This window comes from Mobula birostris, chromosome 2, assembly GCF_030028105.1.
Source record: "Mobula birostris isolate sMobBir1 chromosome 2, sMobBir1.hap1, whole genome shotgun sequence".
In the NCBI taxonomy this organism is placed as follows: domain Eukaryota; kingdom Metazoa; phylum Chordata; class Chondrichthyes; order Myliobatiformes; family Myliobatidae; genus Mobula; species Mobula birostris.
In genome coordinates, this window is record NC_092371.1 from 112,821,593 (window position 1) to 112,837,932 (window position 16,340).

The 16,340-nt window shown below is 46.5% G+C and overlaps 1 protein-coding gene across 2 annotated transcripts in view; it reads right to left on the bottom strand.

Moving 5' to 3' along the window:
- Positions 1-2,084, bottom strand: part of mettl24 (methyltransferase like 24) — a 109,118-nt gene extending 107,034 nt beyond the window's left edge. Inside the window, exon 1 of one of the 2 annotated variants that reach the window (XM_072246427.1) lies at positions 1,644-2,084. In XM_072246427.1, coding sequence (XP_072102528.1) covers positions 1,644-1,937 — 294 coding nt within the window. In that variant the 5' untranslated portion in view covers positions 1,938-2,084. The remainder of the gene's footprint in view (positions 1-1,643) is intronic. The other variant, XM_072246436.1, reaches the window with a different exon arrangement.
- Between the last annotated feature and the right edge of the window lie 14,256 nt (positions 2,085-16,340).

Consider the following 16,340-nt stretch of genomic DNA (forward strand, 5'->3'; position numbering starts at 1 on the left):
CAGGAAAAGGCGACAAAAGTCACGAAGCTAGTTACTGACACAAACACGAGGAAATCTGCAGATGCTGGAATTTCAAGCAACAGTTGCTGGTGAACACAGCAGGCCAGGCAGCATCTCTAGGAAGAGTTACAGTCGATGTTTCGGGCCAAGACGAAGGGTCTCAGCCCGAAACGTTGATTGTACCTCTCCCTAGAGATGCTGCCTGGTCTGCTGCGTTCACCAGCAACTTTTATGAGTGAAGCTAGTTACTGAGAACAGGCTTGGGTGTGAAGTGCAAACACTTGAAGAAAACAAACATTAGACATTGGGTGATGGGGGAAGCTACAGCTGGTGGAGGTCACGAACCTGTTAGTGACACCCTTCAATTCCTTTTGTTTGTTGACGCCTGCCTGGGCTTATCCCTCCGTTGTCTGCACGGGTTTTGCCTCAGATATGTCCAATTTTAACAAGCCCCAGCCTATTAAAGTGATATTTATAAAACGCGCGCATTCCCGGGTCCCTTTGCAGTCTACCCACCAGCTTTTCACTATTTACCACGCGGTGTCTCCATCAGTAATTTCTTCAAAATAATCGGGGTACTTTTATCAGTCTGTTAATACGAGGCCTATTAAATTAGCGGTCCAGTTCAACTGATGGCGCAACAGTAACATCTAAATAATTTACATTCTCTAACTTAGCGTCCTAACTAAAGCAACGTACACACGCCATTCTTTCCCTTCATGGGCAATTTTACCGCCCCCACAGCTGGTAGCTCTTTTACTAAACGTGCCCCATGTGTCTCCTACAGTGACAGATCAGCCGTCAGCGGTCACCCCTCGACCGCTGTGCAAAGAAAGGGACGTTCACGGATCGCATTCCCATTGCAGGGAAGTTGAACGCCACAAACTTCGGAGTCCACGTCGGATCCCAAGCAGACCTTCCCCTGTTAAAAAGACTCCGAGTCGCGCACAGAGCAAGCGACGTTTGTTGCCCTGCATGCAATATATCGTGCAAATGTTTATTTTTTTTAAAAGATGATCTTATGGCAGATTCACATGGCTGAGCAGAATAAATGTATCGTGCACAAGCACAAACAGCCCGGGTCGTACTCTCACTGACACAACTCCCGTAGATATTCAGCCACCCTGTGCGCCCAGTTCCCAGTGCATCCTGTTAAACGGGTGCGAAAGGGCTCAGTGATACTGTCCCATGTGCAGAGTTTGTTACGCCGATAGAAGGGCCTCTCACTATGAAGTACGGCTTGTATGTACAGTCCTCACTTTTTAAATATATAAAAAAAGTCCTCAAGTCTTTTAATAGAGGCACACACGTGCCAGCAAGTGCTTCCCATTCAATGACTAACCAGACACGGTGGTACCTGTCTAACCACAGCTCCCCGCCAAACTCACCGAGTCTGTGAGAGATGCTGGCTCCCCCGGTCCTCAGAACAGCCTAAACCAGGGCAAAGGAACTGCCAGACTGCAATAAACTCTGGAACCCCCAAAAGCAGGGTTTTGTTTTGTTTCGGCGGCGTGAGGACCTGCAGGAGGGTTTGCTCACTCTGGGACAGGTCGGCTTCCTGAGCTGTCTCGACACTCACGTCTCCCCGTACACCCAGGAGGGGCTGACCCCGACCCCGACCCCGACCCCTCACTCTCACTCACCTTTCGTTTGCCCCGCAGCAGAGGGCTACGGCAGCAGTCCGGCCCCAAACCCTCGGCATCCCGGGCGCGGGCTGCTGGACCGTCCCTCTTCAGACTCCGGACATAGGTCACCCGTCCGGTGACGACCTCCGACCCACCGGCGACCCCTGCCCCAGCGGACGGCAGCGCCTCCTCCCGGCTCAGCGGCGTGTTGCGGGGGCACCAGGAGCCTCGGAAGCCCCCGAGCAGCAGCAGCACTAGGGCGGTGGAGCAGAGGCCGAGAGGTAGTGGGACGCTTAGTCTCCGCCTGTACATGGCAGGATGCACGGAGCCGATCTGCGGGCTGGCCCCGGCTTCGCTCCGCCCGGGATCGCCGCCTCGCCGCGAACTGACAGCTCCATGGGCAGAGAGAGATCACAGATTGCCGGCCGGCCTGCCAGCCCCAGCCCCAGCCCCCTCCCCGGGGACGCCTCTTGATCCGCCCCAGTCCAGCTCCCCTCTCCCTCCTCCCGGTTCAAACTCCACCCCAGATCCCTTCAACTCTTCTCCCTCCGCGCATTTTGTTTTCCCTCTCCTTATCTACCCACTATTTCTTCCTTGCACTCTCTTCCCTCCCTCCCTCACCTACCGCCCTCTCCCACCTCCTCCTCTCCCTTACCCTTTCGGCCCCTCCCCCTCCCTCCTACACCCGCTCACTCCCCCGTAACCCCTCCCCTTTCACCCCTTGCCCTGTCCTCATCTCCTCACCCTAACCCTTTACCTTCCCTGGCTCTCACTCCTTCCCCTGTGCCCCTTCCCTGCCACCTCTTCCCCCCCCCACCCCACCTTCACCTTCCCTCATTGCTCACTCCCACCCTCCCCATTCTCTAACTCCCCCTTTTCTCCTCCACTTTCTCACTCTCTCCAATCCCTCATTCCTTCCCTGTCTTATTCACTCTTTCCTCTCTCGCCCCCTCCTTCCCTCACTCCCTCACTCTCTATCCCGCTCGTTAACAGCACCCATTGTCGAAAGGAACATCACTGAACACTCTGCCGGTTTCTGTTCGCCTCGAGAGCGAGAGAAAACACAATGTCCTAGATTCTGCTAATGCTGCCCATGCTGTAGAAATATGTGTTTTTGATTCTAGAATCTCTCCTAAAATGAACTATGGGTTTGTGCCTTAGGAACGTGCAGCATACCACTTCTCGAATGAAAATTAACATTTCAGAAGGCAGAATTATGAATGTGGATATTTACCAGCCAACCTGCTACTTGTAATGGAATAATCTGCCTTTGCAAATATTGACTTTTCAGAACAGAGGCCTTGCTGTGTTTGCACCGTTTGCTTAAAGTTGTAAGTTTATAAAATTACATTGAAGATTTAGTACCAACATTTACGTGGCAAAAACAAACAGAGATAAGAATCTGAGATCATTCCCAATTTGTCTTCCTCTTGGGAAAGGCTGCAGCTGGCTGTATCGCAGGATCTGAGCCCAGTGGGCACATTCCAGATTATCAGATCCAGTCTGTGATGGACTCCGTTCACCTATGAAACTGTTCCTGTGCCTCAGCCGGCACTCAACTGAAACATCTTCCTCATGATCACGTGGTGAGCCCAAGCAGACTTGGCCACCACCCACGTGAGCTGTGAGTGACCCAAGTTGCAGGCCTTGAGAGTATGGTCAGCCTAGTGTCCAAGTGCCTGGCAGCTTCTCGTTGGGGCAAAGGATAAATGCCCCTGCTTGAAGGCTGTATTAAAAGATTTTGTGCTCATGTTGGGGGGGGGGTCAAAAGCTGCAATGGTAAAAATGAGCAACACTTTGGCATGCAGAGAGAACTGCAGTCTCACAGATCCAGTGACCTAGATTTGATCCTCACTCTGTTACCTCTTATTGTTGAGAGCTGCAGTATTTTCTAATAACTAAATCAACCTCACAAATCACTTCGCTACTTGACGTCCCCTAAAGGAGGTCAACTATCAAAGCATAAAAATCTGCAGAGGATGCTTTCCTACCCTGTAATTTGAAAACTTAATTTCAGCCCATTATGCCAGTGACGTTTAGGGAAGCAAGAAAGTCCTCCATCTCTGGTGGTGTTCAGGGCTTCCTTCATCATGTCAGTAGCTTCCTCCCGGTTTTCAGATGTAGGAGGGTTCTCCATTGCTGTTTCCATAACGATTTTGTTGTACCAGTCAGGATTGTCTGCCCTGAGATGAACTCCCGAACCTGGAGGACCAGTGGACCATTCTTAGTCTGGCCTCTACCCTTTGACCTGCTTGGCATGGGTGCCCCTACCAAGAGCCAAAGCATAAAGCCAACATCGTTCTCTGGGCCATTGAGGCATGCAAGCCTCCAAACAGCGACAAGGTTGTGGTCCTCTTGGAGGATGAAAATTTAGCTTGTCAAAGTAACCACAAAGTGTTGCCCTCGGAGATCAAAAATATTAGGAACAGATGCCCTCTTGGGATAGCTTCAAGTACTGCAGCCTTTACCGAGTGGGCCCCTCACTGGATATGTGCAGCACAGGCCTTAAGATTAGGTCAGCATTGGCCCACAAATCCCTTTCTCAAAAGTTGATCTGAGAAACAAGCTGTTGTAGCCCCTGTGTCACCGTGTGGTGGGGGGGGGGACACAGTGGCGTGGCTAGTAGAGATGCTGCCTCAAAGCTACAGAGACCCAAGTTTGAACCCGATGTCAGGTTCTGTTTGTGTCGAGTCCGCATGTACTTGCATGTGACCCTGTGAGTTTCCCGCAGGTGCTCTGGCTTTCTCTCACAATCCTAAAAATGTTTTGGAAGCTTACTCGGTGGCTGTGCATTATGCACTGAGCTCTTCTGGCCTGTGCGGGGAGCCAGATAGCGTTGGTCTCCAAAGGTTTCTATGAGCACCTGTATTGTTAATTGTTGTCATATTGAAAGTCATTAATTCATGGTGTTTCCTGTTTAATCTTGTTAAATTGATTTTGACTGGCACGGGTTTTCTGTGTTCTGTGACTACTTATAGCAGACTCACGATTAGCGCTTGTTGGGGGGTCCTAGTTTTGAGAATGTTTTGTCTCGTGGCATCGCTCGGTGGAGCCATCGATGTCCTGTGGGAATTCTCATGTATAAACTCTTGTTTCCATCTCTGCACGGGACCCTGTCACTGCTCCGACCCTGGTTTCAGTTGTTGCCAATGCACACCGTGACGGTGAGAGATGTTTGGAGCCCAAACTTAAAGAAAATGATGAAAAAGCTGAGTGCCGGTGGAAAGAGTGACAGTGTGGTGATCTGGCATCAGAAATGACGAGGTGACATTGGACCTCTTTGCAACGAAGGAGATGTGACACACAACTTGAGGCTGAAAGCTGATGAGAAACATTTTATTCCTAGGTGAACGCTGATGTCAAGTACTCGTTTAAAGCCTTAATCATCCCCTTTGCCTCCAAGAGTAACTGCTCTTCTTGATTTCTGGTCATCTCCACTTCCTCCTTTTACAATCCTTTCCCTGCTTGGAATACTTCTGTAATTCCATTTTGTGCTTGCTGCCAGTCTTTTCAGGTCTCGCTTTGGCTCTCATTTCCTGTTTCATTATGTAGCCAACCTAGTTCTCAATTGTGTAACTTGACGATTCCTTTCCTGCTCTCAATCACTGTCTCTCTTTGATCACCTGTGGGGTTCCCTAACCCTTATTGTTCATGAACATCCGTAGACTGTTGCAGAAACGTCTCCATTTTAAAGGGCTGAAAAACAGTTTTGACCGCCAAGTGCTGCTTGAACTTACCTGGGCCACAGCTGCTCTTCCATCATCAGAACTGAGACGATAAGTTAGTTTTATCCAACTACAGTGCATTTTTGCCCCACTGGCATGGTGATCTGGGATCGAGGCTTGGGCTTACGCTAGCTGCTCCAGGAGTGGATCTGGGAACTCAGTGTGGTTTGGAATGCTTTTGGCTTGCTTCTATTGTTTGCATGACATGCGTGTGTGTGTTTTTTTTCTCTCTTCCTCTGCACAGTGGTTTTTGGTCTTTTTTAAAAATTGGGTTATTCAGGATTCCTGCTTTTAGGCTGCCTGTAAGCAGGCAAATCTCAAGGTTGTATAATTTATACATTCTTTGATAATAAATGTGTTTTAAATCTTTGAATCTTCTAAGCTGCAGAGAGAGTGAGAGAGAAAGAGAGCTGGACAGGGTGATAGTGTATTTCAGGTTCAGCCTTTTTGTCTGCCCGATCTGCTGGGTGTTTCCAACATTTTCCATTTCTCTTTCAGCATCTGCGTGTTTTTTTGGATTTTCGATTGTTCACCCATGGTGTACCTGACCACTGGGATAGCAGTGAGGTGTATAGCAATGAGTAAACAATACCCCGGGGGGGGGGGGGTGCTGGGTGGAAACAGACACACAGTTCCAACTTTGGTGGGATGTTCACAGGAAAGCTGAGGAAATTGTAAATTTTCAGTTAGAGCCCAACTCGGTGGTGTCTCCATCCAGAGAAAAGATCCTTTATCCCAGTCGCTCTTGAGGTTCCAAAATGTACTAATGGAAGACTTATAAAGTAATGAATGAAAATTAGAGAAACCTGCCAATGTTAACTATCCAAAACAAAGCAAAATAAATGGAATCATCAGCAGGTTGGGTAGCTTTTGTTTTATTCTATTTATTTATTTTTATTTAGACAAATAAAATTCCGGCCCAACAAGCCACACCACCCAGCAAGCCACCTGTTTAACCCCAGCCTAATCACGGGACCATTTACAATGATCAATTATACTACCAACCAACACATCTTTGGACTGTAGGAGGAAACCAGAGAACCTGGAGGAAACCCACATGGTCGCAGGGGAGAACATACAAACTCCTTACAGACGGCGCCGGAATTGAACTCGGAACTCCGGTACGCCCTGAGCTGTAAAGGTGTTGCGCTAACTGCTATGTCCTGGAGAAAGAAACAGAATGAACATTTCAAGTCTGAGACGCTCTGTCAGGGCAGGCCATTAAAATATATTGCAGACGGTAAATATACAAAACAGCCTTCTCACTTCCATGCAGCATGTTTAGATTAGTGACTGGGATCACTAGGGTTAGTCTAATGGGACAAAGCCAATGCTCCTAGTCTTACTGGTCCTCCTCTTTTATTTTAGGCTGTTTATTTTGAGCTTGAATATTAAAATACTTTCTTTTCAATATAGCCATTGAACTTTCCATTCTTCCAGAACTGGGAACCGAACAAAGTTTGAATTGGCTTTCTCCCTCAGTGGACACAACAATGAAGAGTAGGTTAGATTAAAGAGGTCAGAATTTCCCCTGGGTCTGACAAATGAAGTCCAGAAAACTGGGAGCATCCAAACAAACCAACTCAGTTGGCAGGTCAATGATTAGAAGTTATTTTGTGTTGCTTGGAATGCACAAAGATGCTTTTCATGCAGCGACTCCCTTCCAATATAGAAACCTCTCAGTGAAAATGTATCCCAATATTTGACCAATATAAAATATCTTTTATAAAGAGGGGATAAGTTTCCAGATTTTTGGATGGATTTACTTAAAATCAGTTCTGCTGGTCTCCTGTGGACATATTCATTATCCTCATTACGTGCCATGTCGTATGACGTGGGTGATTATAGTCTTTGACCATGATGGTTCTTGGCAAATTTTCCTACAGAAGTGGTTTGCCTTCTTCTGGGCAATATCCTTACAAGATGGGTGACCCCAGCTATTATCAATACTCTACAGAGATTGTCTGCCTGCCTTTAGTGGTCGCATAACTAGGACTTGTGCTATGCACCAGCTGCTCAAATGACCTTCCACTACCTGCTCCCATGGCTTCACGTGACCCTGATCAAGGGGCTAAGCAGGTGCTACACCTTACCCAAGGGTGACCTGCAGGCTAGCGGAGGATAGGAACAATTTACATCTCCTTTGGTAGAGACCTATCTCCACCTCACCACCCAGTGGACATAAAAAAGGCAATTGCCTTTTAAACTCACGGGGAGCATAGGCCTTCAACTTTTTTTGCTGTTGATGTTTCAGTAGCAGGCAATTTCTTTTTTACGAGGTGGAGTTGCTATTGGATGATGGAGCAGGTAGGTCGAAAACCTTTATTCCTTTGCTTTGCACATGATAAATTCTCCTGTTTGCCTCAGTGGACGAGCTGTCAAGATGTTGATGAGGCTACACCGAGAGTATTCTGTGCAGATCTGGTTACTCTATTATAGGAAAGAAGTCAGTATGCTGGAAAGAGTGCAGAAAGATTTATGAGAATGTTGTGAGGTCTCAGGGGCCTGAGTTGTATAAAGAATTTAGGCAGGTTAGGACTTCATTTCTCGGAGTACAGAGACTGAAGGGTGACCTAGGGGCAGAGACAGGGTGAATGTATAGTGTTTTTTCTTGTTCTTTCAAAAACATGAGGGTTTTTTAAGGTGAGAGATTACAGGAACTTAAGGGGCAGCTTCTTCATCCAGAAGGTGGTCCATATATATAAGAACAAACCACCAGAGGAAGCAGTTGAGGCAGGTACAATAACAACATTTATTATGATGGTGGAGGAGGAGAAGATGGCGGCACGACGCAGCACGCACGGCCTCTCTGGTGAATGATATCTGTAATCTGTCAAGTAGGGTACCATGCACAATTCTGATTTGATGGAGACAGACGTGAGAGCACGAAGGAACATCTGGAGAAACTTCTGAAATGTACGCTTCCCTGCCGCTGTTACTGTGTGGTCCGGAATCTCCGGAGCTGAAGGCCCTGAATTCTCGGCTTTGCTTGTTTCGGCGGCCGGGGTGTGGTCGAAAGCGCTCGGCAGAGGATGGCGCTCGGGAGGCTGTATCGGAGGGGCTGGTCGGAGGCTCGAAATTTTCGGATGGGCGGACTCAGTGTCAGCTGTGGTCGGGTGCTTCCAATGCATCGGCAGTTGTCGGTGCCTGGAGGTTTATGGCAGGGAGTTTCTCCCTTTTGCCGCCTGCTATCGGGGACTTGGGAGTCGATCAGGATTTGAGACTTTTTTTTACCATGCCCATGGTCTGTTCTTTATCAAATTATGGTATTGCTTTGCACTGCTGTAACTATATGTTATAATTATGTGGTTCTGTCAGTGTTAGTCTTTGGTTTGTCCTGTTTTTCTGTGATATCACTCTGGAGGAACATTGTATCATTTCTTAATGCATGTATGCATTTCTAAATGACAAAAAACGAGGACTGAGTGTTCTCATAATCTAAAAAACATTTAAAAGGCATTTGGGAAAGTACATGGTTAGGAATTGTTTATTAGGATATGGGACAGATATTGGCGAATGGGACTAGCTTAGATAGGTATCTTAATTGGTGTGGATGAGTTGGTCTGAATACTGTTTCCATGTTGTATGGGTCTATGAGTACTTGACTCCAAAGTTTGGTCATGTGCACTAAAGGTGCTACAGTGGGTATTGAAAGCTTGGCTTTGCATTCATGGACCATGACCTTGCAATTGCTTGATCTCCCTTGACAGTCTAATCAGTTCCAGTCTCTGTTATTCTTCCTCAGACTGAGAATCTTCTTTGCCCTTTTCTGCCACTTCATCACAATGCCTGCTTTAATTATTCTACACATATTATAACAAGTAATGATTGATATGCTTTAGCACTGAAAAGCGAGAGGCAGGAAATGAATCTGCTGAAGATAACTATAACAGGAACATTACCTCCTCAGTCTGGCAAGCACAGAAGCAAAAGCTAATCCATTAAGATGCATTATTTATGTTTTATAATTTCTAGTTGCAGCAGTTGCATATAATTTAAAATCTGGAAGTAGCTTGCAAATGTCTGTGTACAAAACTCTGTCAGCATTAGTGTTCCCCTCACTTTATCAGCCCAACACCCTGCTCCTCTCTCCCTCACGTGCTTCGTTAGTTTCCCCCTTAATATTGAAGGCTACATTTTCTTCCATTGCCCTTGTGCTGTTCGCGTTTTCCTGCTCTCGATCCCCTGGGGAAGGAAAACGTTATAAGTGATCTGGGCATCGAGCAGGTTGTACGGGCAAGAGTGGTGCAGAGCAGTTGTCTAACTTGCCCCACGTGTAGGAGGGTGAGGGACCAAGTTTTCCCATGACGTGGAAGTACACTGAACGCAGTGACCATTGAGTGTGTGTGGCTTTGCCCTTCTTCCCTTGAAGGACTGTAGACCAGAAAGGCATGGTCAATTCTCATTGTGTTTGAGGGGTGTTACAGTTGCACAGCTGCCTTGCAGATCATGTAACCCAGGTTCAATCCCGACCTCTGGTGCTGTCTGTGTGGTTACTTCAATTCTTGCCCCCCCCCCCCCCCCCCACCGCCGCCATCCCAAAATTGTGCAGATTTCTAGGTTAATTAGGCATAGTCTGAAGCGTGTGTATTTTAACACTAGGAGTATTATGGGTAAAGGTGATGAACTTAGAGCATAGATCAGTACAAGGAACTGTGATGTCGCAGCCATTACAGAGGCTTAGCTGAGAGAGGATGAGGAATGGGTGCTTAATGTCCCAAAGTTTAAATGTTTTAGAAAAGATAGAGAAGGAGGTGAAGGGGGTGTGGGGGAGGTAGCTGTGTTACTAATCAGAGATAATAAAACAGCTGCATTCTGAAGGGATGTAACGGAGTCAGCCTAGTCTATATGGGTAGAACTGAAAAATGGGAAGGATGCAATCACTCTGATGAGATTGTACTAGAGATCCCTTCCCCAGTCACCGGGACATTGAGGAACAGATAAGCAGGCAGATTAATGAAGGCTGTAAAAACAATAGGGTTGTTGTCATGGGGGACTTCGACTTCCCAAATATAAACTGGGACTTTCTGAGTGCGAGGGGTTTAGATGGGGGTATTCTGTTAGGTGCATCCAGGAGGGCTTCTTAAATCAATATGTAGATAGTCCAACAAGGGGAGGTGTTGGGTAATGAGCCTGGCCAGGTGACCACCCTTTCAGTGGATGAACTATTAGGGAACAGTGACCATAATTCTGTAAGTTTTAAGATTCCTATATATGAGAATAAGTATGGACCTTGCAGGAGCTTATAATTTGGGGCAGGGCAAATTACGAGAGCATTAGGCAGGAACTAGAGAGAGTTAACTGGGAACAGATAATTTGGGCAAGTCCATATCTGACATGTGGACGGAGTTTACAGACCAGCTGCACCGAGTACAGAGCAGTCATGTTCCAGTCAAAAGGAAGGACAATGATGTCAAAGTAAGAGAACCTTGGATGTCGAGAGAGAGGATGCATTTAGTCAAGAAGAAAAAGGAAAAGTATGTACAAGTCAGGAAGCTAGAATCAAACTGAGCCCTTGAGGATTATAACAAAGCCAGAAAAGAACCTGAGAAGGGGATTAGGAAAGTCGGGGGGGGGGGTCCATGAGAAGTCCTTTGGCAAGCAGGATTAAAGAGAATCCTAAGGAATTCTATACATACATCAGGAGCAAGAGGATAACTAGCGAGAGGGCGGGACCACTCAAGGATAAAGGGGGGAAGATTTGATGTGGTAATGTCCTTAATAAGTACTGTACATCAGTATCTACTAAGGAGAAGGACATGGAGGATAGAGGGATCAGTGCCAAGCGTAAGGATATGCTAGGGCATTTCAAGGCAAAGGAGAAAGTAGTGTTGGGTCTCTTAAAGAGAATGAAGGTAGATAAGTCCCTAGAGCCTTATAGGATTTACCCCAGGTTATTGAGAAAGGTAAGAGATGAGATTGCTGGGGCCTTGACTAATACCTTCATGTCCTCTCTAGCCACAGAGAGGTCCTGGAGGACTAGCGAGTAGCTAATGTTGCTCTATTATTCAAGAAGGGAACAGGGGATAACCCTGGAAACTACAGACCTGTGAGCCTCACCTCAGTGGTAGGGAAGTTAGTGGGGAGAATTCTTAGGGATAGGATTTACGAGCATTTAGAAAACCATGGCCTAATTAGGGAGGGCCAGCATGGATTTGCGCGGGGCAGGTCGTGTCTTACTAACTTGATTGAGTTTTTCGACGGGGTGATGAGGGTGATTGATGAGGGTAGAGCTGTGGATGTTGTCTACATGGATTTTGGTGAGGTGTCTGACAGGGTCCTCATGGGAGGCTCATCCAGAAGATTGACGCATGGGATCCATGGTGAATTGGCCATTTGGATTCAGAACTGGCTTGCCGAGAGAAGACAGAGGGTAGTGGGAGAAGGAACTTATTCTAGCTGGAGGTCTGTGATTAGTGGAGTTCCACAGGGATCTGTATTGTTACCTATGCTATTTGTGATGTACATAAATGACCTGGATGAAAATGTAAGTGGGTAGGTTAGTAAATTTGCACCTTGGCAGGTCAGATGTAAAGAGACAGTAAGGACAAAACTCTTAACAGTTTTGATGAGCAGAGGGGTCTTGGGTGCAGGTTCATAGCTCCCTGCAAATGGCCTCACAGGTTGATATGGTGCGTACAAAGGCATATGGCTTGCTTACCTTTATTAGTCAAGGCACTGAGTTCAGAAATTAGGAGGTTATGTTGCAGCTTTATAAAACTCTAGTTCAGCCATATTACATACAGTCTGGTCGTCCCATTATAGGAAGGATACTGAGGGTTTGGCAAGGGTGCAGAAGAGGTTTACCGGGATGCTGCTTAGATTAAAGGGCATGCACTATAACGAGAGTTTGGACAAACTTGGTTGTTTTCTCTGGAGTGGCAGAAGCTGAGGGGAGATCTGACAGAGATCTAATAAGATTATGAGAGGTATAGATAGAGTAGACAGATAGTATCTTTTTCCTGGGGTTGAAATGTCTAATACTAGAGAGTATGCACCTAAGGTGAGAGGGAGTAAATTAAAAGGAGATGTGAGGGGGAAGTTTTATTTACACAGGGTGGTGGGTGCCTGGGGTGGCGGTAGAGGCAGATACATTAGCTTGTTCATTACGTACTGAGTCGTATGACACGTGCAGTCACGGTCTTTCCATGACCATGATTGTTCTTGGCAAATTTTTCTACAGAAATGGTTTGCCATTGCCTTCTTCTGGGCAGTGTCTTTACAAGATGGGTGACCCCAGCCATTATCGATACTCCTCAGAGATTGTCGGCCTGGTGTCAGTGGTCGCATAACCAGGACTTGTGATATGCACCTGTCACTCATACGACTATCCACCACCTGCCCCCATGGCTTCACGTGACCCTGATCAAGGGGCTAAGCAGGTGCTACACCAGGCCCAAGGGTGACCTGGAGGCTAACAGAGGGAAGGAGCGCCTTACACCTCCTTTGATAGAGACATATCTCCACCTCGCCACCCTGACAGATACAGTAGGGAATTTCAAGAGACGTTTGGGTAGTCACATGAACATGAGGGAAATGGAAGGATTTGGACATTGTGTTGGCAGAGGGGATTAGTTTAGGTGGCCATTTGATTACTAATTTACATCAAAGACCGAAGAGCCTGTTCCTGTGCTGTACTGCTATGTGTGCTATGTAAATGACTACTAGAATGTTGGTGAGATGTACTTTATACAGAGGAGTTGATGTGGGGAATAAAACGGGTTAGGTTGCGATGAGCGCAAAACATGGATGACTGAAAGTTGGCGCAGAATTATTGGCCAAAGGGCCTAGCTGTTCACGGTAGTATTCTACCATGATTCTATGAAGCTGTTGAGGTGCAGTGATGACACACCTGTCTTCAAGGGGTGCAAACCCAAGAAGCACGAAGTTTGAATCCTGAATGAGGCCTATATAGGATGATAGAATAGAAGAACACATACAGGGAGCCATTCAGTCCATCCTAGCTCTCTCCCAGGGCAACTCACTTGTTCCATCCCTAATCGTTTTACTGTAACCTTGCAAATTTTTCCTCGCATTTATTCAACTCCTTACATAACAGAAATTACCTGGGCCGCATCTGCAGGCTGTACTTTTCCATATTCCAACCACACACCATAAATTCCATTGCTACTTGTTTACATCCATGGCTTCTGCTTCTTGACCCACTCCACCAATGGGAACAGCCCCCAAGTTTCCTCTTTGTCCAGATGCCTCATTGTTTTATCCAGTCTTATCAAATTTCCCCTCCGCTCTTTTAAGGAATACAGTCCCAGCCTCTCGAATTGATTCTGATAACTGTAATTCTTCATCCCAACAACAATGTTCATAACTCTTTTCTGAATCTTCTCCAATGCCCTTATACCTTTCTCATAATGTGGTGACCAGAATCTGTTTCAAAAGGTTCACCATGACAGGCCTGTTTTCATCCGCCGTGCCCCAGTGACAAAGCCCAGAACTGTATATGCCTTAGTAACCACCCTTTCAATGACGCGTGCATTCATACCCCAGGTTCCCCTGCTCCTGCAACCCTTTAACAGCACACATTCTTTAGCCTCTTCTGCTTCTCCTCTTTCTTCCAATCAAAATGCAAACCTCACATTTCTTGCATTAATTTCATCTGCCATAGGCCTGTCTGCTCCTCCAGCCTGTCTACGTCCTAACGGGACAATTCATCAGTGTTCCGAGAAGCACTCCCTTAATGTGCACTGTCTCGCTAGACCAGTCTGCAAAGTAAAAAGCAGAGGCACATTAATTGTTGAAAGGACATTTTCTCAATGCCACAACAGTAAGATCTACAAAACCTGAAAGGAATTAATATTGTGATTGGGGATGTGCAAGAGGAAAATGTGCCCATGCGCTGTGTTGAAAAAAGAGCAGGCTCACTTTAAGCAGGTTCCAGTTTACAGAAATGGTGTTTTATCTGCCTGTCGAAGGGGATGATGGGGTTAGGTGCTGTTGATTGCATCCCAGCAAATGTTGTAGCATCGATTCTGCTTTGAAAAGGACTGCAAGGGGGAAAATATATTGAAATAAAGCTTCAACAGAGGTACAGAACATTAATTGGGCAACATACTCAAAAAGAGGTATTGAAGTGCACCCAGGAATGATATGAGAAAGATTTCATGTTACTTTAAGTAAGGTTTCTCCGATCTTCCTCAGTGAACTAAGTAAAATAGTAGGAAGTACAGGGAACAGAGATAAAGCCAGTTTTGATTCACTTAGGTCGGGTCAGATGTGACTAGGCAGAGGATAAAGTTGACAGAGATCGATCGTGGGAGGGGCAGTGGTTGGTGGTGGGAGACAGAGTGATTGAATCAGGGCTATGGGGTCAATGGTAGATAGTTGGGAGATGGGCTTTATTCCTGAGGAGAAATGTGGGTGGTTATGTAATCTCCCACTCAAACGAAACCCAGCTGATTTTGGAGACAGGTTTCTCCTACTTTGGGGGAAATGTTGACTCCCATATTAAAGTGCCTTGTCCTTGTGCACAGACCTCAGCTCTGCTGTAAATGAAACTAAAAACACAAGTGGGCACTTCCCACCCTCTGTTCGTTGCAGGGAATCAACAAGTCACTGAGCTGGAATACTGGGCTGAGCATTAGCTCGGAAGTGGGGAGGAAAGGTTGACATCTTCCTGAATGGTGGATTCTCAAAATCCATCCTGTCAGATGGGAGATCTCACAGCTCAAGCTCTGTTGAAAGAAGGCAGGCCAGGAGCAGTTGGGGGGGAGAGATGAAGTTGGGTATCTGTGTTAAGGTCTGATTGTATTGGTGGTGTGATCACAGGTTGTTTGGTGACCAGATGGTGGTTGCTGGAGATTTGATGGGTTCTTGGTGATGGGTTTACTGTTAAACCATGGGCCTCAGTAGAAATACCTTGTTTCTCCTAGTCCACAATCAGTGCTGAATAAACTTACACCTCGCAGGCCCACCTTTCTCTCCTCCTTTCAGCTGCAGTGTTTCTCAAGGCTTAGAAAATCTGGTGGTTATAAAGAAGATCACTGTTAAAATGAGAGCAACTAGCCTCATTAAAATATTTAATTATACATGCAAGCCTCGCAGTTCTAGAATCAGCTCATTGTAGTTGCAGAGAACAGAGATGGACATCATAAATAGCCTCCTCCACTTCTCTGGAAATACATTGGAAGCCCAGTCCAAGATAACTGGATTAGCTGCCTCAGTGACGTTCTGGCCAAATTTATTTTCCTCCATTGTTAATGCTGCTGATATTTTATAAGTGTACCTGAGGATTGACGGTGGTCCTAAACACTGATTTTTATTCAATTAATTGATTATATCTTTAAATAGGCCTGAACCTTAATATCCCAAGTGAGGGAAGTGGTATACTGAACAAAGTGCAAAGGTCAAAGTGCATTTATTATCAGATGGAGATTCGTCGTCTTACAGGCAGCCACAAAACAAGAAATCCAAAAGAACCCATTTAAAAAAAGACTGACAGACACCCAATGTGCAGAGAGAAGACACAAACAAATCGTGCAAACAATAAAAGTAAGCAAATAGCATTTAGAACAAAAGTGAGTCCTCAGACACGAAGCCTGGAACAGCCAGAGCAGGCCCTCAGCCTCAGCCTCAGTGCAGCAAAGAGTGGAGTAAACGTCGCTGAGCAGCCAGTAGAATTGGGCTGACCCTCGCCTCCTGTCCCGACACCCGGCCTTTCAGTCCATCAGGCCTGGAGTTTAAATCATCCAGACATCGGGTGGCTCTTCGGTCTAGGACCTGGGCCCTGCCACTTCGATACACTCTGGGCCTGGACCCCGCCACCACGTCATGGCCTGGACCTGACCTTTCCAAATACAACCTAGGAAAAGAACAGCTAAGCACAAAATACTGAAGCAACACACACACAATGCTGGTGGAACGCAGCAGGCCAGGCAGCATCTATAGGAAGAGGTACAGTTGACGTTTCAGGCCGAGACCCTTCGTCAGGACTAACTGAAAGAAGAGTTAGTAAGAGATTTGAAAGTGGGAG